We start from the raw sequence: 23,735 nt of genomic DNA, 5'->3' as shown, positions 1-23,735 counted from the left end.
CGGCGCATTCCAAAACAAAAAGCAGAACTAAAAAAGCTCGGCGCCAGCCACAGTCGGCGTCGTTGCACGGCCGGTGCTGCGGATTGACCTCGCCGAGTGTCGCCATTTTTCGGTGATCAATACCGGTGGGTATTTGACGCTTGCTCTCGAAAGTAAGTTTGTGCTGTTCGAGATCCTGTATTGACGTTTGCATGTGAAAATATTCATTCCCGCAGACGATACATAGCGAATATCGGCAAAGTTCGCCTGTAAGTGCATCCTCCAGGGATGATACCAATGCAGCTGGCAACGCCCTGATCGCTGGTGTTAACGCGAACATCCGCAACAGAACCTGACATTTAGTCCTAAAATAACGCAAGTGACGGCTCGGTTGAGAGGCTAGCTTTGCAGAGGTGCTGCTTGATTGCGTTCGGTGCGTGGCGAGTGCTTTGCTGTGTCAAATCCACGAGGACTCTCCGCAGTGACCTTACTTTTCATGTAGCGGAGCTGTAGATAGCTGAAGCTCTTGGCGCTCCATTTTGTGCATCCTTATTGCTTGCGAGTAAATGTGCTCCACTTCGGTATAACCTTGTCCAATGTATCCAAGAGAAAGGATAATCTTCAACAGCTGGTGGGCACATTGATCGGGCAGTCCTGAGTAGTGTTTAGCTTTGCAGCCGATTAACGGTTCTTAACCTGCCTTCCGTTATTTTGGTAGGACGTTTACAAACTAATACGAGGCGGAAATGTGGGCTTAGCAGCATTTGAAATGTAGGCAGTTTTAATGAAAGAGCAGAATTTTTTCATTACGGAGTACGCAGTCGAAGCGATCTCGTTGCTAGTAGTAAGCCTTGCGGAATGCATTAATCGCGTGCACCATCGCTAGGGTGGCTCGCGGCCGGTGCGGTGCCTGGGGTGTGTCTCTAAAATTACCGCTTCCGCTTGCTGTGATCGTTTTGTGCCTTTATTGTAAACCAGCTAAGGTATAATAGATAACGCGTACTGGTTATAGGTGATCTCGAAAGCATTTTCATTATCACTTGTGCGTGTGAACGCGAACTTTTCGGAAAATGGAGCAGGCGATCTTCTGCACGGAAGGCCCCGTTATTCCTGCGCAGAGCTTAACCCCCTTTTAATGGGTCTTGGCCCGGTTTCGTGCGAGTTGTGTCGCGGAGCTTGAGTTCCATGTTCGGAATTCTTTTCGCGATATAAATGATAAATAGATCAGTTGGAATGCCGCAGCAGGCCTCGATAGGCAGCCGCTTGGTAGCCGCTTGGCATACCGCCCATGGGAGTATCCTCCCTGGCCTCCTCCTCGTGGGTGTGTCTGTGCGGTCGACGCGTACGCAGGTTGCCGGTGTAGGTGCACGCAGACGACTGCCCCGTCAGTGGTCACTAGGATCGGCGTCCGCTGCTGTAGTTTCTTTTGCCGTTGCTGTGGGGAAACAATCTGGAGAGGAAAGCACGTGAATGGAGCTATTTGTTTCTGCTGTCTTGTAATGTAAATTGCTGACCATCTCGCTCGAAAGGGTTGACACGTATTTTGGGTACAACCTTAGGAATTGACAGTAAAACATGTAATCACCATTTTGTTGGCTTGTGCTTGCATTTTGAATGGCATTGGACTTTGTGGCTTACCTGAATTTCGTTACAATAAGCTCTTCACATATTTCATGAAAGATGGGCTTAGGACAACTGTAATGCTGTGGGAAAGTGCTGTTTGTCCTGCTACAAATACAAGTTGTGTGCCCTTGTTTGAGTAGCCAGTAGCAGTCAGCTGTATTACATAAAATTCTGGAACAGTGTTGAAATCTTAGATTAGCTTTTCTCCTATTCATAAGTGTTTTATACTTCCATTTGTTTATCTTATGTATGTTCAAAAGACCCCTTGATTGTCTTTATTGACTACAAGCATTTTGTACATGTGACATATTTGCTTATCATGAAAATAGCAATAAGTTGTGAGCTCTAGAATGTCATTATGGTGCTGTTGTATTTGACTCCACATTTGTTCAGGATAATTTTTTTAGTACCCTCCAAGCACTTTAGAGACTGTCATTCCTTTGCAGCCACACCCTTTCACCATTTGTAATGTGTGTTCCTGAGAATAGAAATAGCTGCCCTCATTAAATTGGCACGCTCACTCAAGCATTGCTTGGAATATTTTCATTTGGTGAGAGAATATTATCAAAACATAGTGGTATTTTTCATAGTATGCTCCATTGGCCCCTTTACCTCAACTCCATTCAGCCATCTGTTTTTTTTTGGAAAACTCCTCACTGCAAATGTTGTGTACAGACTCTACAAATATGCACTTTGCTACCACTTATACACCCTGTTTATGGAGACCCCCCTGCTCGAGCCAGTGACGCTTATCCGTTAATCGAAAGTAATTGAAGAGCTGATAAACTGTTCAATACATGAAGCTGGTGATAACTTTTTACAAAAAGTTTAGTTCACAGATTTGTGTATGCAGAGTAATATTCTGATCCCAGTCAAGGCAATCAATTGGCATCCAGTTGGGCATTCCAGTTTAAAACTTTCCGCTTGTGTATTTGGAACCAGTTGGAATGTCCATTTGGAATGCTCAAGTTAGCGTTCTAATTGGAGCTTTAAATTGGTGTCTAGTACACAACTTTGAATTTCCAGTTGGGAGGTCCAACTAGAACTCAATTCTTGTTTTGACAGGGACACCACATGGGCTTACAAGTGCACTAAAGAGGAATCTAAACTCGTCTTTTTACCACGAAAACTCTATCTGCATGTTCTGGGCATTCTTGGGAACTTCAAATTATTATTATCCTGTGCGGCCGATTGCCCTAATTAAATCGGATTAAACGTCCCGGCTCCTGCCTTTCTTTTGAACTGAATGCAGTAGGTAGGCGGAGTCAACCAACGCGTGGAGTGCCTTTCAGCCAGTCCTGTGGCTGCTTCGCTTTCGCTTTTATTTTGTTGTTTAGGTTTCTGTGAATAAACAGTTTCAGTCAGACAATATAGCTTCAAATTAGGCCCACGGAAATAAAAATACACGTGGACTCTTTGATTTACGTATCAGGCCCACGGAAATAAAAATACACGTGGACTCTTTGATTTACGTATCACTCTGCCGATGGCAGAGCGGCAAGTCGCCGTGGGACTGGCTGACTCATTGGTTGACTCCTCCTACCTACCTAAGACATGGCACCAATTGGAATGCCCTACTGAAGTTTGCAAAACCAAATGGATAATCCAATTGGGCCAGCCAATTGGATTGCTAGGCCCATTTCAGTCCATTTGAATCCATTGGCAGCACCCAGTTATAGTGTTCTAGAAGGGGGTAGTGGGCTCAGGGAGAGCCCGCGGGTGCGGCATCTCACGTCGACAGCGCGATATGGCGCCACCGGATCACGGGCTTTACTTTAAAGAACCCGTGATACGCGTTGCATTTGCAGCGCCAAGAAAGCTGTGTGCATCTGGTGTAACACTGAAAATCGGACGTCTGCAGCACTAATGCATATTTTCTTAAAACCTACCTCTCAAGGCAAAGTGCCCAGAAAAGGTGGAAAGGCAGACATGCCATAAGTTTGGGCAAAGATAAAGCCGACCAGACGAGTGCAGAGACGGGACTGCCGTATGACGATCTGGTTGCATTTCTAAACCCAGAGCTCACAAACAGGTCAGAAGTAAAATTGTGGATGAGCAAATCGCTTAATTTTGCATCAAAATTTTCGATGCACGTCCAGACGCAATCACATTCACCGTTAAAGTTGGCTAAACAATTGTGGCATGCGCACTTACGCACTCTGAACAGAGAGATCCCGAATTGACGAGGCTTTATTTCGTCAAATGCAGCTTTCATTTTCCAAGGTACACATTCACTGAAAGCTAGAGATAATTTCTGCTACGGTCACCATGCCATTAGTAGGCAGTCACGGCGGTTGCTACAATGCGTGAAATTTCGTAATACACCTGCAAAAATGATAGTAGGGGAACTATATGGCAGCAAACAAGTTTATTGGCACAATAAACGGGCAGCCACCTCCCTCTCAAGGCACTGCTTACGGCTGCTACGAGAGAGGCACTACGAACAACGGCTTATCTTCGTGTGCAATTTCTTTTTCCGCCGTTCCTGTCGCGATTGGTTCAGCCCTTTTACATAAAAGTGCAGCCGTGTCAGCACATAGTCATAGTTGTTCGTCAACTCAGTTGTGAGCGCATCTGTGTGCTGGCCACAACCTAAGGCATAGCCAAAATTTCCCTTCACAAGCAGCATTACATCTACTATGCTGTCACTGCAGAGCTTCTCGCGACTGAAGAAAACAGTGAATATATCCTCTAACTTCTTCACTACCCGGAAAAGTTCTTGCGAAGGATACAACAACCTCCCTTGTCACATATCACTGTGAACTAAGAATTTCTGCCTTCCTTATTGGAGCTTTCCAAAAGAAAGGCTTTGCAGTGCGTGCAGTCATAACGTTTCAGAAACTTTCGGGCAACGTACATACCCTGCCATATAATGTATAAGCCGGTCTTCGCTCTTCTGCTCTAGATACTCTCTGTGCTCAACAGGAATACTCTGAAGCATGCGCTCGGCTGAAGCTAGGTTGCCATGAGCTGGTTGATTGCAGCAACCCTGGCTTCTTGAGCAGGAGCATCGCACGCACCCAGGAGAAAACTTATTTCTCTACTACCTCCATTAAGGTCAGAATTGTCTGAGCGCACTGTCTTGGCAAGATTGTGTAAAACAACAAGCAGTTGACGGCAATTAGAAACTCTGTCGGTGTTGGGTGGTCGCTGGACCCGCACGATTGCCTGATTATGCCAAATAAATTTTCCAGTGGATCCTGGCTCAATCTGGATTTACGTAATGATGTGCTTAAATCCCTGGATGGCAAATTTGGCGTCTTTCCTCATCTTTCGGCACGGTAAACAAGGACGGCTGCTTTCCTTTAGTCCACTTGTAGCCAGTTTGACACCTGGGAGCAAAGCAGTGTCGTTGTCGTTGACTGTTAGGCATTCCTACTTTTCACGAAAGAAGGCAGCCGGCGAAACAAACTACAATGATGCGTTGAAAAAACTGAGAACAGCCAAAGCCGCAAACCATGCATGAACAAACGTGCGAGAGGCAGCACATGGGCACTACCAACAGCCAGCCCACGCGACTACAGCGCCGCCGCTAACATCCGGGTCCTGTCCGCACTCAGCGCCTCGCCATAATGCATGGGGCATGCTGTCTGCTGAACCCACTACCCCCTTCTAGAACACTATAACCCAGTTGTACCAACCAATTAGATTGCTGGCCCGAATTATTTGAATCCATGTTGCTGTCCAATTGCGACCATTTCATTTTAGTTGGATGTAATTGGAATTCCCAACTGGACCCAGTGTTTTTTTTTTTTACTAGGTGAGTAACCATATCTTTTGGGCAGTGTTTTTTGCCATAATAGTAGCATAAAAATTTTAAAGTAACAACATTCTACTGAAGTTAGTACTGCCCATGGAAATTGACTTTGCAGAATAAAGTTATATTGTGAATTAAGTACAGCCCATTGGTAATAAACAGCAGGGTGCACTCAAATTTGTTGGAAATATCTGATTTTTTTTAGCCTGCAGGTAATAAATTAGCTGTTAATTATACATGGGTTCATTGTCATTTCAACTGCAATTTAACATAGGTTGCAACGCCAAAGAGCACAAGACCAAAATATGTATACACCTGAAGCTTACTGCCAGCTTGTGCACTTATACATGCAAGAAACGAGTGGCACTGAACAAAGATGCAGTTGAAAATTCACATAAAATTGTAGCTCATTTCAGTTGGGAACAATAAAGAGATTGTACTTGTATTCCGGCATTCATCAGAATTTTGGGAACCATTGAAGGGGTAGATTTTCTTGAACCTCCAGTGATCGAATCGCACCAGATTGTGAAGTTACTGCAGGTGCGATATTCATGCAGGTCAAAATAAGGCTGCATAAGTTTGAACTGTCTTGCTTTAAGAGGGCTGAAAGTATTTGACGCTGCTTCTGCTTGCTCAACACATACTGCAAAAATGTCAATTGTGGGAAGGAATGAAGTCTAGCTTTGGAGGTTGCAGTGTGAATGAGGTATCAATGAGTGATGTGCTAGGTAGTGGGTGAGGTATTCTGATGACTGTCAGTTGTGGATGTTGGATACAGAGTTATTTGAGGTAAAGTTTGTTATTACAACCTCCTCTGATGTAAAAACGTTTTCTACTTTGGATAACGCAGGTTTTTTTGGCAGTTTGGTACTGGGTTGTCATAGCTGCAGAGCAGAAGATGCGAACACTTGCAAACAAGACTCAGTCCAGTGCTTTTGCACCTGGAATTTTCTTGGCAGTGGCAGTCCTTATTTGTGCCACACTGGTAACCAACCAAAAGAAAAATGCATGCATTGTTCATATAGGCAACCTGCAGTGGATATAGGCAACCTGCAATCGTTCCACTGCGTGCCTAAATAAAAACTGCTGCTGTCAGCCGCTTTGGTCATGATAAACGTGAGGCCACATTCTCAAGAATTTGAGGCACGTGTTTGGCTGATAGCATTTTTTGACTAGTAGCTCTCATGCAGTTAGCTGAAGCACGTCATGCCTATAAGCATAGGAAGGTGGCGTGGAAAAGCACTACAGGTGTGCTGAAAGTTGCTTTCTCCTCTCGCTAGTCTATGTATTGGAGCACAGCAATTGACGGAGCAAACTTGATCGCAGGTTGCTGTACCAGTTGTTTCGCATAACCGGCAGTCAAAAAGACAGCAAGTGGACATTTAATTCAGATTTCAGCCACTGCAAATGTGGTATTCTAAGGGTGAAATTTTTGATTTCATACGCATTTAACATTGTTCTTGTGCACAGAACCTTGCTACTTGCTGAAAATATGTTGTGTGTATATCAGCAATGATAATCGTGGATGATCATATGTTGCTATTAAAATATTTCTGCCTTCTCACTAAAGATCAGTCAGTTAGCTGAAAGACTTCCTATGGACAGAGAAAAAAAAAAATAGCTACAACGATAGTACACATTGGCCACAGGCCTTCTGGTGTAAATTGGGAATTCAGTGGGGATTTAGCATCCCTGATGATCATGCATGCAGAAGAGTTCTGTTCTTGATGTAGACATTGATGCCTTGTTAAGCTTCTATTACATGCGTCGTAATAGTCGTAGTCAGCCTGGATATGTCCATTGTGGTACAAAGGCCTAGCCCGTTCATCTCTTTTCAACATATGTAACCCATCGTAATTAATATATGAATCTGCAGATTTTGGCTGTCCTTTGTGTAAAGAGAGCATAATATTAAATGTTGCCATTTACAGGGCCAACCCTTAGCACTTTCTTGATTTGACTGGCAGTCTTCATAGAATAAATGGAGTTCTACAGGAGCAGTGTGCTCCTGTAGGGCGGCTGTAGCTCCCGTTGTAATACACATAGCTGTAAAACAGGTGTACAATATTTGGACGTTAAGATGCATTATGTTCTGTAGTTAATAATTATGATTGTTTTAAACTGCAAAGAGCTCCAGTGGCTAATATGTGGGCTTCAACAGCAGCAGTATGCTTCCATAGAGTGGCTGTTACTTTAATTTTAACGTATTGTGAATGTAAGTTTATGGCATGTGGGCATGCAGAAAAAAGTTTATTTCAGTGCAGTTTCATGAGCCAGTCCAGTCACCTGGATGGTGTGAAGGTGTATTCTCCATTGACTGGTAATAAAACAGGTTATTGGAAGTTAACAATGAAATTTCAGAGAACGCTCATCCTGTAAACTTTCGTTGCCATTAGTACATGGTCATCCACTGCTAGAGTGAACATGAATGCACCACATGTTAGATCTTCAGAACAAGCAGGTGCAAGCTGCGTGTGGAGCTGTTGTGGCTCCTTTGCTTTTGCACGCATGTAGTAATGCGCTTATTGCTCACGTGTGATGCTTTGCAGATCTCTAATCTAACTATCACGGGCTTCTGTTTTTACTCCAGTGAACGAACCTGTACATATCTTAAAAAAAAAGTTCCACAAGTTAACCTTATAATTGTGCTGAGTGTTGCATTTTTTTCTAATGCCAACTTCACATTGCAGTTGTAAAGCTTCTTGGGAATTCTTGCTTGCTTCATGCTTTTGATGGTGGCTGTAGCAGTGGCAATTGGTAAGATGCTGTGGAAGAGGCCAGAAGGATGTTGCATATACCACGGAGTTGGATTGTGCAGTGAAGAGTAGGGGTGCTGAAGTTTGGGGAGGGAGAGCAAGCCTCAAGCCAGAAGGTGTTGGAATGTTTGCATGCTCTTGTCCAGTGGTTGTATGGCTTCTGGCCATGCTCTTTTATGTTGTACACTCGGTGTCAACGATGTATGCTGGGTATCAAAATATGTATGCTAAATCTCCAATATGTACACGCGGTGTCAAGCACAAAATAGGAGCAGTTCCCAGAGGCTGCATGAATGCTTTGTTACGTGCCAATGAGCAGGAAAGTTTTTTTTTTAAATGAACTTGATATTGGTACACACTTGTTAAATTTTTAGCATTCCTCCTACTCGTTCCCAAACAAAGCAGTGGCCTCTGAACAGCCTTGATGTTTTCATATTTTCATCTGTGGGACCTTGTGAGAGATCAGGGCTATGTGAGCCAGATGTGGAGGGTATATAGTTAAAATATACCGTTTTCTTGTGCCGCCACGGTGGCTGAATAGTAATGGTGCTCAGCTGCTGACCCGAAAGACGCGGGTTCAATCCCGGCCGCAGTGGTCTAATTTCGATGAAAGAAAAATTCTAGAGGCCCATGTACTGTGCGATGTCAGTGCACGTTAAAGAACATGTGGTCGAAATTTCCAGAGCCCTTCACTACGGCATTCCTCATAGCCTGAGTCGCTTTGGAACGAACACCTATAAACCACATCTTTTTCTTGTAAATCTGATTCGCTGGAAGCAGCCATTCAGTTTCCAGTCAGCGAGCGACTATGCAAGCTTATTTGCGAAGAATGGTTTGTCCAGTAATGTTTTAAAGCTTCACCTTGATTTTAATTGTGGAATACACCATGCCATTGCAGAAATGAACATTTTCAGCATTGGCAGTGGTCTCTTCTCATGCATAGCAATTTGAGGTTGTTTCTCAGCTTAGTGGATGGCATTGGTCTATTTTTCAGGCGATTCCCTGGCAGGCTGAAGCCACCAGACGCAGGGAGCCATGGATGTCCAGCCAAGGGACATCAAGATTTTGGAGACTGTGGATGACATCCAGGAACGGCGTGAGCAGGTCCTGGGTCGTTATTCCCAATTCAAGTCTGAGGCCCGCCACAAAAGGGATCGACTCGAGGAGTCTCGCCGCTTCCAGTACTTCAAGCGCGATGCTGACGAGCTCGAGTCTTGGATTCACGAGAAACTGCAGGCAGCCTCGGACGAGAGCTACAAGGATGCAACAAATCTGCAGGTAGGCATCTGGCAATACCGAAGAGTGCGAGCTTGGCTTTGATCTTAGGGTCTGGCATAAAGAGATAGGGACAGCATGTACAGTTTTTGTATAAGGTATGGTACCTCCTCCCTTGGTCTTATAACGCACAAACCATGTAGGCACTGTTGTTATAAGTTCTTTTAAACAGTGCAAAAGACGCGAATTCAGAAGGGACACACAGGACACAATCAGCGCTGTGTATTTCCTGTGTGTCCCTTCTTCATCCGTGTATTTTTCGTTGTTTAAAAGAAGTATGAATCACCAACTAGCCCGCATGTCAACCTTTCTAAGCATAACTTTTATATTCTAATCGGGAAAAGGCAGCCTTGCAATGGCTGTAGTGAATAAAGACAAGTACACAGTACTCATGATAAGGATGTTTCCCCGTATGTAATGTCCTTTGGGCATTTAAGGGCATAATAAATGACGGGTGATGAATGCTGCCTTCGCAGCTAAGTTACCCAAGAAAATGGGATACTAACGTGAGGGCATTTGTTCTGATTTTTTTTTTGGGCTTGCTGGAAGGCAGTGATTAGCTTCTTGAATATATATCTTGGCTCACACACATTTAACCCTTTAAGGTGCTTTGTACACAACTATGCACACATCGAGCTCTCTGCTTTTTCTGAATGTGTGCTGCACGTAGCAGTGATTTATTTGCTTTGGGTTTGCAGCAAATAATTTTTCGCGAGCGGGTGAGTGAGGTAGCACATCGTTCAACATTTAGATCCATACAGATTTGTCCACCAATAATAACATCAATTTTTTTTCATCACTTGAAGCTCATTGTACTATCGCAATCAAAATCTTGCGGGATGCATGTTCTTCAAAAGGAGTTTATTGTAGCCGCGCCCCGTGACACAGTTGCACGGAGTAACCAGTGGATAGTGTGTGTGCATGTCCCCTCATACCTTGACACGTTTCAGGCGAATAGATTTTGTGACTGCGCTGAAATAAATTTTTTTTCTCTGCACTATCGTGTTCCGTAAACTTTTGATCGCAATAGTCAGTTTTCGATACAGAATTTTATTCCACAATGTTTTGAGTGTTTACCTGACAATTCCTGGCGTTTTGATGTTGCTATTGCCATTAGTTAATGACACGGAACGAAATTTTGAACATCTGTGAAAAATTTACTGCTGGTATTTTGCGCCGCAAAACAAATTAACCTTTCGTCACGTATGAATATACTATATTTAGGAGGGAAAATGTACTTGATAAAAAAAAAAAGCGCCTGAAAGGATTAATAAAAAGCAGATAGCAGTACTTGGCTAGCATTTGCCCTGCCGATGTGTGTCACGCCTGTCTTTTAATTCACTGGTTCTTGTGGATTTAGGATGATTGTAATTTTTAACAATACTATACAATATAGGGTTTCTGTGGAAAGCCCTTGTTTGAAAGGCTGTCCTTTAGTGTGGCATTCAGTACAGCTTTTATTTTTCGCAGCAATTCATAATGTGAGCTCTGCCGACTTTTGTTTGACCACCTCATTAGATGCGTATGGGTACCACAAGGAGATCGTGCTTGTAGTGCAGTTTCTAAAACTAACTGTAGTGGTTAGATTAGGCCACTGTCTGTTAATTTATCTGCAATTGGGGTCATCTTCTGATGCAGTATTGAACGTATGTAGTGCTATTACATTATTTTTATTGCCTAGCTTCTCACTGGCTTTGTGAATCATGGATTTCTTTATAGTAGCAAGACCATGGCCTACCATCTTATGCCCAAGTTGATACATGTACTATGTATCGCTTTGGCTTTAGTTGCAGACTGTCAGCTTCCCTAGGCTGTGTTTCATTTCTGTGTGTATTCATTTGCACTCTGGCAGCTTGTGTCCTTGTCTTAGCTGCTGTGATGGCCATGTGATTATGGCGCTCGGCTGCTGGCCCCAAAGACGCGGGTTCGATTCCGGCTGAAACGGTTTAATTTCGATGGAGGCGAAATTCTAGAGACCCGTGTACTGTGCGATGCTGTTAAGACCTATTAATCTTATAATGAAGGGGGCTAGGATCATATCTGGTCGACTTTTCGTGTATGCTAACTATTTACAAATATTTTTAAGATAGGTAAACTTCAACGAGTTCATGACCTTGTACATAAGGCTGGGGCAGTATTACTTGTGGCATCAGTTAGTGTTTTGTTGACTGGAAGTGGCAGGTAAGAGCTTTTAGTGGCAGCTGCTATATTACAAGCATGTCATTTTTGTTCTCTTCATGTTGGCTAGTCATTCGATATACATAGCAGTTATGAAATCAAAAACCACGAAGTTCGTGACCTGTGTTCATATACCGAGATATTTGAGTACAAGTGCAGAATCCATTTTCACATTGAGTTAGCTATTCTGTGACATGAACAGACATGCAAGTGGAATTTGGTTATAAAGATTTTTTTTATCTGCAAGGCTGCACTCAGTTTTCTCTTTTGTACTAAATAAACCTATGTTGAATTCCAATGGCAGATCGAGAGTGCTCCGCCGGATCACAAACGGAGCGCGTACTTCAGGCGGAGATCACTCCCTCCCATTTTGCCAATGGAATGCATGCGCTCCCGCAGGGCACTTCAGCGCAAGAATAGCTCCAAATTCAGGCAACATGACGGCGCCCTTCGAAGCGCGGCCTCTCGCTTCACCAGCGATTCGTCCTTGCCGCCACTCTGTATCTCGCGTTCACGGCAAACAAAAGGCGCACGAAGCTTTCGCTTTGTGTGATGATGCCCGCACCACAAAATTCTAGTGATGAAACGCGCCAAATTTTCAGATTGCTTCCTTATTTACAGAGCTGCTAGGCTTAGAGAGTACGCGTCGTTTGACGTCAGAAAGCGCGGGAGGTTCAAACAAGTCAACGATTTTGGTCCAAAAAGCGGTCACAAAGAATTGACCGCGATGGAATTGACATCCTGTTAAGAAAATTATTTGTTTTAAGTTGTGCGGACGCGAATAAAATGAAAAATAATTACATTTGGGAGAATTCAGTTTAAAAAAAAGTCAAAAATACTGCTTGTACGTTGCCCGGATCACCGCGTAGCGACGACAGGAAGTTCGCGTATGCGACAGAACGGATGCAGCCGGTCATGACCGGAAGCAGACGCGGGAAAGTAAAACGTAGCGCGGGGTTCCGGTCAAATCTGCCGATTTCGGCGGAGCAAATATCGCTGCTCCACGGAGCGATCCGGGATCGACATCTGATCCCGATCTGCCATTGGAACAGACAACTCGCACTCCCATTTCGCCATTGGAATGCGATTGCTCCCAACAGAGCAGAAAAACTTGATCCGGATCTGCCATTGGAATTCAACACTAGTCAAAAAGTTCCAAAGCTTTCTTGGAAGCATTGCAGTGGTAAAACATGTTTGAGAAGCTATTTTCAAGATTATAACCATTTTATGAATAGCTTTTCTCCTTTACATTGCATAATTATTGAACTGGGTGCTGAGTTTGACAGCGGTTGTCTAGCAACACTCATTAGTATCAACTTCAGTATGACCTCATTTAACATGCTGTTCAGAGGCGAGTTATTGCATCCCAGATAATCAACCCAAATCTCCAGTTATCTCTGCACATACTATGTATTGTCTGGCCACTGTCAACTGGCTAAATAATGCGTTAAGTTGCAAACAATGTAATGTTTACTGTCTTTGTCTGCAAGGTAGGGTTTATATTTGAAGATTGTTGATTGAAGATTGTTGACATTCCTGGCAAATAAAACTCTTGGTTCCATTTTTTTTTTTTTTTCACAGGCAAAAATTCAGAAGCATCAAGCTTTCGAAGCGGAAGTTGCTGCTCATGGCAATGCCATCGTGGTGCTCGACAATACAGGAATGGAAATGATTGGCTATGGTCACTTTGAATCGGAAAAGATCAAGGTAAGGTACAGTCTGCTACAAATCTGATAATGCACTGAAGTTATGTTTTGGTTATGCTTTGGCCTAAGTGTGGGGAAGGCTTGAAAAGTTTTTTTTTATGCTGAATTCATCAACATTTAGGTTACCTGATGCAGCAGTCTAGGCATCTTAAGAACAGGATATGACAAATAGGCCACTTCTTTTCTCAGTGAAATGACTGACACAAACTTGCACTGTGTTGGAAATATTTGTAAAGCTGAATATCTTGAATAATTTGAAAATTCAACTGGCATTTCACAGTAAACAAACTGCCTGTATAAACCTGCACACTGTAGTGAACTTTTTACTCTCAGCAAAATTTGTCAGTGCAGGAAGCTATTTTTGCTAATTTGTGCAGTGTTTCTTCTTGAGGAAGCCTTGGTAGGTAACCTGTTTGTACAAGGTGCATTATGTCCTTCATAGCTTTCTTGTTGCATTACGGTAACAGTGCATTGTGATTTTCTTCTTTAAGGATGCAGTGAATGGTTGCACAAGTTGTATTGAGTCTTAACCAAACAAGTTTGGAATGTGAAATTCTGTGAAACAAAGAATCTAATGGGTTTCTCTAGATGTTGCAAATGCCCACTAGGAGGACATGTGACATGGTGTCTGACCTTCAAGCATTGCTATTTAGTACGACCATGTCACTCTTAGTGTGCCATGGAAGGAGCTTGTGCAGCACTGCTTGTTGCGCATACAAGCATTCTTGCATATGCTCTAACCACTTGAATGCTCATTCAGTTCGTGAAGTGCTGTAAATAGAACTAGAATGCTGATCGTTCTAACTAGGTGCTCGGCCCTGGCACATTACAATGATCAGTCTTATTGCATTATCAGGCAGTTGCAGGAGGAGTTGTTTTTTTCTTTTTGATGTTGTGTGCAAATTTGTCTTCAGCGTACCAATGATACCAATAGGGACCAGGCTATACAGTTGATGGTAATAGTCAGACTCTGTAATTGTGCCAAGCGTAAGCTTGAAATAAGCAGGGGTTTATTGTTATGTTTGCTCCCTTTCTAAAAATTTAAAATGCCATAAATGCACGGTAGGAGCAGCAAGAAAAGTCTTTTAAAGAAAGCTACTAGTGTTTGTAGGCAAATAAAGTTTATATTTCCAGTTTAGGCAAATCGCTTTCCTACTACTTCTGACTGGAAAAATTAAGATGTGCATCACAACAAATAAAAAGGGACGTTAACAATTATGCAAATGTTATCTTTGTTTTAGTTATCAGTGCCCTGCATTTGAATCTACTTGTTCAAATAGGTTTTTATTTGCAGCACTAAACCTATTCACAGAGCTGTTTTATTTTTTAAGCTTGTTTTTGTTATTAATTGTACATAGCAAAACGCTGATTTTGAGGTATGCAGCTATTGAGGTATTTTCAGTTCATATTCTCCTCAGCGGTTGGTACAGATCAGGAGCATGTGCTTTCATTCAAAACATGTTGTTTTGTAAGAAAATTTGACTTAGGCTTACATTTTAGTACTGTTGTTGCATAGTAAGGTCTGCGCACAATTTGCTAAGCTGTGGTATTCATAAATGTGAATAGACCTTTTGCGATGGTAGTAATTTTGGGGGCTTGTTTCGGGTAGAGAGTGGAAAATTTTGTTCTCGAACAAATGTATGTAGGTAGTTGCATAAGTTATTCTGTTTATTACTGAGGAGATGCTTCACCAAATTAGTTGTTTGTCTGTTGACTTTCACGAAGGCAGAGTGCTTGCAGTACTGTGTAGTGCAGTAGAGTCAGTGCTACGTTTGTTCTGACTGAACTGGAGCTCTGCATTTTGAAAATTGTTCGTTCTCAAGGCCTAGCTTGTTTTACTTGCTTTTTTGGGGGGTGGGGGGTGGGGGGGAGTCTGCAAAAACTTTTATCCCCCCCCCCCCTTCCCCACTTTTTTTTTGCTAATATCGGTTCATTGTTTAATTTCATAACAAATTATAACTATAATAACAAATTATAGAAGGGTTTATCTTAGGTGCAGATGGGGTTTCTGTGTTTGTGTCCTCACTTCCCTGTACTTTACGCTTGTTTAGGTGGTCACACCAGTCTAGCTTGGTATCTATGTAAGTAAAGTGTGTACATTCTAGGTTAAGTGCTGGGCATTCTACAGTCTTTAATGTCAATCATGAAGGTGCTCGGGATACTTATAGTGCAGGTACCTTGACCATGGCTGCCAGCCATGATCTGCATTGAGTGTAGTATTGAAGGTAGATGACTGTGGCATTTAACTTCTGCATACCGTACAGGTTCTCACAGATTTTGTGTGTGCAGTACTGAACCACTATTGCTGAGGTTTCGGATGTATTGTCTTTTTTTAGTTTTTGAGTTCAGAAGGGAAGAGTGGCAGGCCTGTGTCTTCTGGCCACAAGCCTACCTTGTGTGCTTAAGTGTTGTTCATTGGTAGTGAAGTGTGGCTTTTTTCTATGTCAATACTTGATAGTGTTGCAGTGCGTGTGATGTGTAGACATTGTGAATTTTTGGAAGGGGCAAGTGCTTGATTGTCTTTTTTAATGAACAGCAATGCCTTGATGAGCTTCATCGGCTCTGGGAGCTTCTCCTGAGAAAATTGCAGACAAGGGACAGAAGCTGCAGCAAGCGTTGGTGTTGGTCCAGTTTCTGCGCCATTGTGACGAGGTCATGTTCTGGATCAACGACAAGGTGAGTAGTTTTAAAGGGGCTGCGAAACACTGCTTGAATGGATGCCGTTTACACTTCAGATGGATTCTTTATCACACAGATGCTGAATCAAAAAGAATTACAAGAATCGATGCATAGGAACGGGAGATATTCAGTGAAGAAATTTCAAAATACAAGCAAACAAATTCTGCCCTCAACTCTATTTTTGCGCTGCTTCCATTCCCATTTCACTCTCCCAAAGACGACATTTAGTGGGGACCAATCAAAACAGCCTATCTGAGCACGTTGCGGAAGTTTGTACTCCATGGTTGCCTGTTCTCTGTAACTCGTTCTTGCCAAGGCTGGCGGCGTCGTTTGCACAGTTACAACAACCATGTGAATGCCCAGCTGCCCCAGTGATGCTTCATCATCATGCCGATAGCGCAGAAGGGAACACTGATGAGTGAACTTCCCTGACTTATGGATCCGAACTGGATCAGAGCTAGATTGCGAGATAATGCGACGGTGTGACGGCCTGCGCAAGATATCAGACACATTTAGCATAGCGCGTACCGCTACGGCTTACCACCTACCATGCCCGTCGCTCCTAGTGTGCTGGTTGGTCACAGCGAGCAAGGAGCGCGTGCTGTTGATGGGAACATGGTGCCATCTGGCGCCGCCGCCCAGTGATCCTCCACAAGCTGACGATGTGCACTGCTAAGTGTGAAACGAACAGCTTTTTTCTTTGCATCCTTCCTTGGGGACCGAAACGAACGTTTATAAAGTGCAATGGCTCGATCAGATCGATTCCGCAAAGCCGTTCTCGGATACATAGAGAGTAGCCAAAAGTGTTGTTCTAGGTCGTAGGATGTCTGCAGAGAAGCGCAAAGTCTGCGATGGAAAAAGTAGCCAGAGCCTCTGGTGGTGTATTTTTGTTTTATTTGCTTTGCTTTACAGCGCTTTTATCAAAGCAAACAAGTTGGTTTTGTTGATGTAATATAAAACACAAAAACTTGACAAAACGTATCTCTAGTTATTAACCCAATTTGAATTATATTTACTGTTTGTCGAATCATCAAGCTCCCACTAAGTGATGTCATATCCACTGCTAAAAACCGCCACTGTATGATGACACCGTCAGCACCATGGATTTGTTTTTGCGAGCTAATAAAAATATTAAAAACCGGAGTATGCGCGGGTACGATCGATGCTAATAGCATCACTATAACTCATTCTATGCAACCAAGAGGCAAAACAATGCACTGATTATGTGAGTGTTGTGATGTGATATGTTTTAATAATACTAGTGTATATTTTTGCATCTATTCTGATCACTTATAAGTTTCATAAAAGGTTCCACCTCAGTGCTCTGTTTGGATTCTGTCTTCATATAGTATTACTCATAGTGCTGCATTTTCCATTGCAATTAATAAACTGAAGCTGTAAAAAAAATTGCTTCAGTTTGTGATGTCATCTCTGCATGTGGCATTTTCAAATCAAAATTGATTTTTCAAAACTGCCAGCCAACTCTCTTGGTAAATGCAACATAGGAAGTAACTGGGCATACATTGCCAGGTTAAGTTTGTGTTCTATTGGAATTCTTTTGGTTTTCTGAATGCCTTAACATCTGTTCTTTATTCCTTTGCCTAAAATGAAGTGTAGAGTGCATTTCGAGAAGTGGAGCTGAAACTGTCATCTTGTTCTGGTATTTTTTGCGCTTTAGTGTGTAGCATATGTAATCGTGTAGGCCCTTCAACTTGGGTGTAAGTGTGGTTGCTATTGCAACTTGGGAGTGTAGCTGTTACTAATTGGTGCTAGCATTTGGTTTAGTGGGAAAGGATGGCAAGTATTGATGGGATCTACTTGCATTTACTATTGTGCCAATTTTAATTTTTCTCTGTGTGAATGCAGTGACTTAGGACTAGTGGATTTTATATTACCTTGTTTCTGTTGTTAATATTGGTGGGATATTTACAGGAAACATTTGTGATGGCTGATGAGTTCGGTCAGGACTTGGAGCACGTTGAAGTCCTTCAACGCAAGTTTGACGAATTCCAAAAGGTACGATGCATTGTTCTTTTTATGAATACTGTGAATGTGTTTTGATGTTTTTGAAAATTTCCTGATTGGAATTTTTCTTTTTAAATTATAGGACATGGCCAGCCAAGAGTTCAGAGTGACCGAAGTGAACGAACAGGCGGAGAAGCTGATCAACGACGACCACCCCGAACGAGAAACTATCAGAAAAAGGCGAGAAGTAAGGCCCTCTTTAGAACAGTTGCTTAGTCTGGCTTGCAGATCGGTTATTGGTGCGATTAGACTTTACGACGTTCCTTTGCTTCATGTGTTGATTGTGAAGGCCATAAGGCTTCGCTTTTTTTTTTTTTTTTTGTACCAGTGCTATAGCTGGTTCTGGGAGCATAGTTCAGGCTCTTCCATGTTGTGTTGGGTCCAGCATTTGATCAGTTTTTTTGCTAAAAAAAATTGTCATGTGGTTTTTGCTGTGCATAGGCATGCAAATGGGGCAGTACCCCCCCCCCCCCCCCCCCCCCCCCCCCCCCAATCGGCATGAGGGAGGGGTGCAAATTTTGTCCTAATGTTCCCTGCGAACGGGAATTAAGACTTGAAGAGGCGCTACCATGAACCTCGGCCCACCCCTTAATGGAGAGACCTGTGCACTTCTACATTGCTGTTACAGTACAACCCCACTATAGTAAACTCGGATATAGTAAAGTGAAACTGCAGTCCCATTTCGCCGTCCATAGACGACTGTACATTTTTCCGGTTAGACTTTTTCCAGAGAAACAGCTACAGTAAAGAGTGTGTGACCGCGTGGACGTACTTCCCATGGAGTGATAACGTGGCATGTGCCAGGCCAACATTCAGAGGCAAATGGATACCAAGGACTGTAAGATGGTGCTCTTTGAGATAGCTCGCCACCAAGTTTCGAAGCTATGAGGAGAAGCCAGCTTCTGGAGGCAAAGCACGGCGAGCACAGAAAGAAAAAAGTAGAACTGGCTAGCTATGAACGCTGAAAGAAGGTGGCGGCGTGGGTAGCTGAGAAAGGAAAGACGGTAAAAGTGCAGTGCAGAGTAGGGAAGGGAAGAAAAGGGCAAACATTACCAGCACGGCAGTGCTAAGCACAGGGAAGTGGCTGCACTAAGTGAGCAGTGCCACCGCGCCTCAACTGTCATGCGCGTTTAACTGTTGCATCTTAAGCAACGTTGAGGTCATGGAAAACGTCGCGTTCACACAAAACAATTGTTTTCGCATGCACTCAAACTCGTTATATTCATAGCTGCATTGTATTTGTGCAAATGAGATACTTCCACAAGATGCAAGCAAAATCAAAAACATAACACGAAATGTAACAAAATAAATATTTATCACATAAAGGGACAATAAGAGCAGGATGGAAGGTATTTGTGAGTGTTTCTTTTATAAAGCAACACTGCTTTTAGTGAGTAGTTAGTTACCCGAGAGCATCCTCAGAGCGATGCCATCACCAACCGATATAGTAAAGACCCTAATATAGTAAAGATTTTTGCTGATCCAAGTCGCTTTACTATAGATGCGTTCTACTATATTAGCAAGACTGCTGCATTCTATATCTCGCTAGTGACCTTTAGATTCATCGCTAGTCCAAAAACACTGCTGTAGTGCAGATTTTTTAAAAAATGCTTAGTCATGCAGAATTGACACAAGACACTATACAGTAATTTTATTGACCAAGCTGACTGTTACTTGTGTAAAAAAAAGTTCAGTAGTGTCGATGCAGCTTTTCTTCATGGATGCAGTATGGTTCCACACTTACGTCGATAGTAGTGTTTTGATATCGATTTTTTTGCAGTATGTTTGGTTGGGCTTTACACCTTGGTTTATTTTGCTTGACCTTTATCGTTGAGCTAGGAGTGGTAAGAAATGGCAATATTGCATATTGATTCTGTTAAATGAGAACTGGAGTTTGCTAAATTTAAATTATTTGCACTCTGAAAAAAAAGGGAAAAAGAAAGCACAAACTTATGTTCTCAATAAGATATGGATAAATATGGACTGGTTAGTGTTTGCCTCTCTTGGATGTATAGCCCCCATATGACGTAAGGCATCATAACTATTTTCTGAGTATCTTGAAAATTGTGATTGCGCAAAGCTTGCAGTGTGCAACCATGCTATAGCGAGCTGAAATCCCGCTAAAGTAATGAGCAGTGGCTTTTTTTGGCTGAATGTTCTGTCGTGGATTACAGGAGCTGAATGAGGCTTGGAACAAATTGAAGGCCCTCACTTTGCTGCGGCAGGAGAGGCTGTTCGGCGCGCACGAGATCCAGCGCTTCAACAGGTTTGTGCTAGTGTTTCCACTTCTCTGTGTTACTATATTGTCTAGAATTATGTGATCTGGCGATTGTGTGATCTTGGCACCAAAATGTATGGGTTTTTAATGCTGTTTTCCTAGTATCGTAATTCGCAAAAATAAAGTTAGCTGTGTGCTTATTGGAAAAATTTTGTACGCAGAGATGCCGACGAGACAATTACGTGGATAACTGAAAAAGATGTAGTGCTGTCATCTGATGATTACGGCCGGGACCTGGTGAGCGTGCAGACTCTCCAGCGCAAGCATGAGGGCATCGAGAGAGACCTTGCTGCCTTAGAAGACAAGGTAGAGTCACTGGCCTTTCCTCACAGATATCGGGTTAATGAAAAGTGAGAGTAAAAACTTCATTGCTAACTTTCTTTCTTGGCATAGTTTGATGTAACTGATTAAGCGAAGAAAGCTTGACTGCTCCTATTTCAGGTGATGACCTTAGGCCAAGAGGCTGACAGGCTTTGCAGCATCCACAGTGACCATGGGAGCCAGATCAGAGGAAAACATGCAGAGATCATGGCCACCTGGGAGATGCTGAAGAGAAAGGTGCGTGTGCAGCCTTCTTGTTGCTCAGAAGAGGAGTACGTGGGGTTGTGACTGCTGCGTTTAGGGCATTTTTACTCCAGGCATATCTATTAGTAGAGCCTACTTATGACAGACATTTGCTTAGTATGGACAGAAGTGACTCCTCCCTCACAGTTTGCATCAGGGCCATGGAGCTGAACCTCTGATAGAATGAATGCCTGTGGAGACGAAATTCAGTTGCAGCTGCACTTGGGCGCCAGGAACTCTGGTGCCAGGGCATGCTACGCACTCTTCATTGTGGTCCTATATGAACATCAATACTGCTTTTGCTTCTTTACACGAAGATTGTGAAAAGAATGAGAGTTATGCAAAGAAATAAAAAAAAAAGCTTGGACCAGCAGCGGATTTTTTAATCATTAAAGGATACAAGGCTTCACGGTATGCTTTACAGCAAGAGGTCCCATTGTGGAATACTGTAGTGGAACTTATAATGAAAAAGCAAGTTTGATTAGTAAAACGTAAGCTTTTCAAAGAATACACATCTATACAGAAAGAACATGAATGCAAAAACCATTATTATATATTGACGAATTGGCTATGACAACATTTAAGATATGGCAATAATAACCATGAAAATAATTCACACAATTGTGTAGATATTGAGGAAAAGGCATTCAGCGAGGAAAAGTAATTACAAGTGAGGTGAAATTAATTATAAAAATTGCCTCTGGTTTTGTACACTTGACTCCATGGCTTATCCACCTCAGGAAAGGATTTCATGGCACAGGAGAGCAGCACCTGTCTTCCCCTTCAACGGAAGGACCCTGCTTGTGCGGCGCCATAAAAAGTGATTTTATTGCACCCGAACAGAATTACAGGAAGAGACTGGATGTATCTGCGCTGGAGCAGAGTGCATAGATTCCTTGCGGCAGTCAATGCCTGCGCCTTATGCGCTCTTCACAGATTCTCGGTAGCCAGTATAAATGTTACTAGCTGAAAGAGCTCAAGTATCCAATTTGTCAAATCTGTCCGCTTGTATGGCTCCCAGCCAAGAGCAGATAGCGCCTCATGGGCAGTGCTGCATACAACCTTCCCAAAAAAGTCTTTCTTTTACTGTTTCCATGCTAAGCTTGCCTTCTACCCTTTCTACCTACCCCTTCACTTTATTTGGCCCAAATATTGACTCTCGCTAAGATTGAAGCTTGGATGGTGTGGAACATTTCCTGTGCACGAAAATGAGCCACTGCTGCTACTATACCTGCATGGGGTGCTGGTATCATCTTCTGCGAAAGGCTGTCACTGGTCAGCACTCGGAAAAGAGTGTCTTGCAAGGCCTCAGCGCTGTAGACGCAGGAATTACTATTTCCGGGTCCAGATTTCGTGTTTGGCTGATATAAGCCACATAAAAAAAAGCGGTCTTTTATTATGTAAGACACCAGGCCAAAACACATGGTTCCGATCGCGATGTGCTAAAATGTGCCATCCGGCCTCAAAACTTAGCCAGGCTCCGCTGTATGGTTGTCGTCTATATTGTGACCAGTCCACTTACTGCGAACATGTGGATTTAACAAACAAATGGAGCGTGAATCTCATGGTTGGTAAGTCGACTTGACTGTACTGTGTTTATGTGCAACAAACACACTCCTTGTGAAATCAATTTGTGCCAGTTTGGAAGGTGCATTTATTGTGAAAATTAACTTTAGTGAAATAAAATTTTCTCAGATTTTAATGACTGGTGCATTTCTTGTGCGAGTCTATTTATTACATCAGTAAATACAGTAGTCCTGAAATACATTGCATGTTTTTGTGGATTTAAAATCTTCCCTCTTTTAGGCTAGGAAATCCTGATGCTGGAACACATTATCCTGCCACTCTGGGCTGATGTGTAGTAAAATGAGAAGCAAAATGAATTTTTGTGGATTTTTACTGTGTTTAATTCATCAGAATGAAGCCTCATTCTTGTCCAAATTGCAGTCTGTGAAACACGCGTTGATTACAGCAAACCTTTTTGTAGCATGAACCTACTGTTGGTTCACGCTCAGTGTTGTTCTGTTTCCATTCGTAAAAAGTTTGACACGTTTCACCAGGATGAACAACAAACTAGGCCCGATTCTCGCACTTTTAACCAATTGGCGTGTGACAATAATCTCTTTCTAGGCTCAAGAAAGGAGACGACGACTGGACGAATCGTATTTGCTGCACCGTTTTCTGGCAGACTTCAGAGATCTTGTGTCGTGGATTCATGACATGAATGCCATTATTTCGGCAGACGAACTGGCCAAGGATGTGGCTGGTGCAGAAGCTCTGCTGGAACGTCATCAAGAACACAAGGTGCCCTTGAGTTTCATGTTGCCTTGTTTCGCATGAAGCACAGAGTGTGTGAGCCAGTGTTAACCGCACTTTTTATGCCATCCTTGCAGGGCGAAATCGATGCGAGAGAGGACAGCTTCCGTTCAACTGCTGAAGCTGGACAGATTCTGCTGGACCAGAAGCATTACGCTGTTGATGAAGTCAAGGAAAAGGTAATGGTGTAAAATGCTGTTTATTGCACATACTGCATTCTGCTATTGTAGCTCATTTTAGCTCTGTGTAAATGAAGTGGTTAGCTCATGTTAGGTAATCACTTCATTTATACTTGTGAATGGTGGGCACAGGAGCTTCCATATAGACGTAATTTTAGCATATTAGCAAATTGCATGTGTCCTCAAACAGTGCCATAAGCTGTGTAGTGGCCATACTTTTCAAAAATTCGGGTGTGAACTTTTAAAATGCAGCCCATAAGCTAATTAAAAAAATATCTATTTCTGTCTCAATCATCTATTCCATAACAGGGGGTGCAGCCCTTACAAGAGGTTATACTGCAATTTGATGGCATTATTTGCATCCAGAGTATATAGGGCTGTTGATATACTGCATGAAGTTAGGTACCTAATCCTTGTCTG

The 23,735-nt window shown here is 42.8% G+C and overlaps 1 protein-coding gene across 1 annotated transcript in view; it reads left to right on the top strand.

Moving 5' to 3' along the window:
- The first annotated feature begins 38 nt into the window (after window positions 1-38).
- LOC144115302 (spectrin alpha chain-like) overlaps window positions 39-23,735 on the top strand; it is a 109,504-nt gene continuing 85,807 nt past the window's right edge. Inside the window, 12 exon segments of the mRNA XM_077649637.1 lie at window positions 39-152; window positions 9,110-9,393; window positions 13,150-13,275; window positions 15,811-15,850; window positions 15,853-15,950; window positions 17,886-17,969; window positions 18,061-18,165; window positions 20,153-20,244; window positions 20,418-20,562; window positions 20,698-20,814; window positions 22,951-23,124; window positions 23,214-23,315. Of these exon segments, the coding sequence (XP_077505763.1) occupies window positions 9,151-9,393; window positions 13,150-13,275; window positions 15,811-15,850; window positions 15,853-15,950; window positions 17,886-17,969; window positions 18,061-18,165; window positions 20,153-20,244; window positions 20,418-20,562; window positions 20,698-20,814; window positions 22,951-23,124; window positions 23,214-23,315 (1,326 nt within the window). The 5' untranslated portion in view covers window positions 39-152; window positions 9,110-9,150.

Source organism: Amblyomma americanum, chromosome 1 (genome assembly GCF_052857255.1).
Source record: "Amblyomma americanum isolate KBUSLIRL-KWMA chromosome 1, ASM5285725v1, whole genome shotgun sequence".
Classification (NCBI taxonomy): Eukaryota; Metazoa; Arthropoda; class Arachnida; order Ixodida; family Ixodidae; genus Amblyomma; species Amblyomma americanum.
This window is presented reverse-complemented; position numbering and strand designations above follow the sequence as displayed.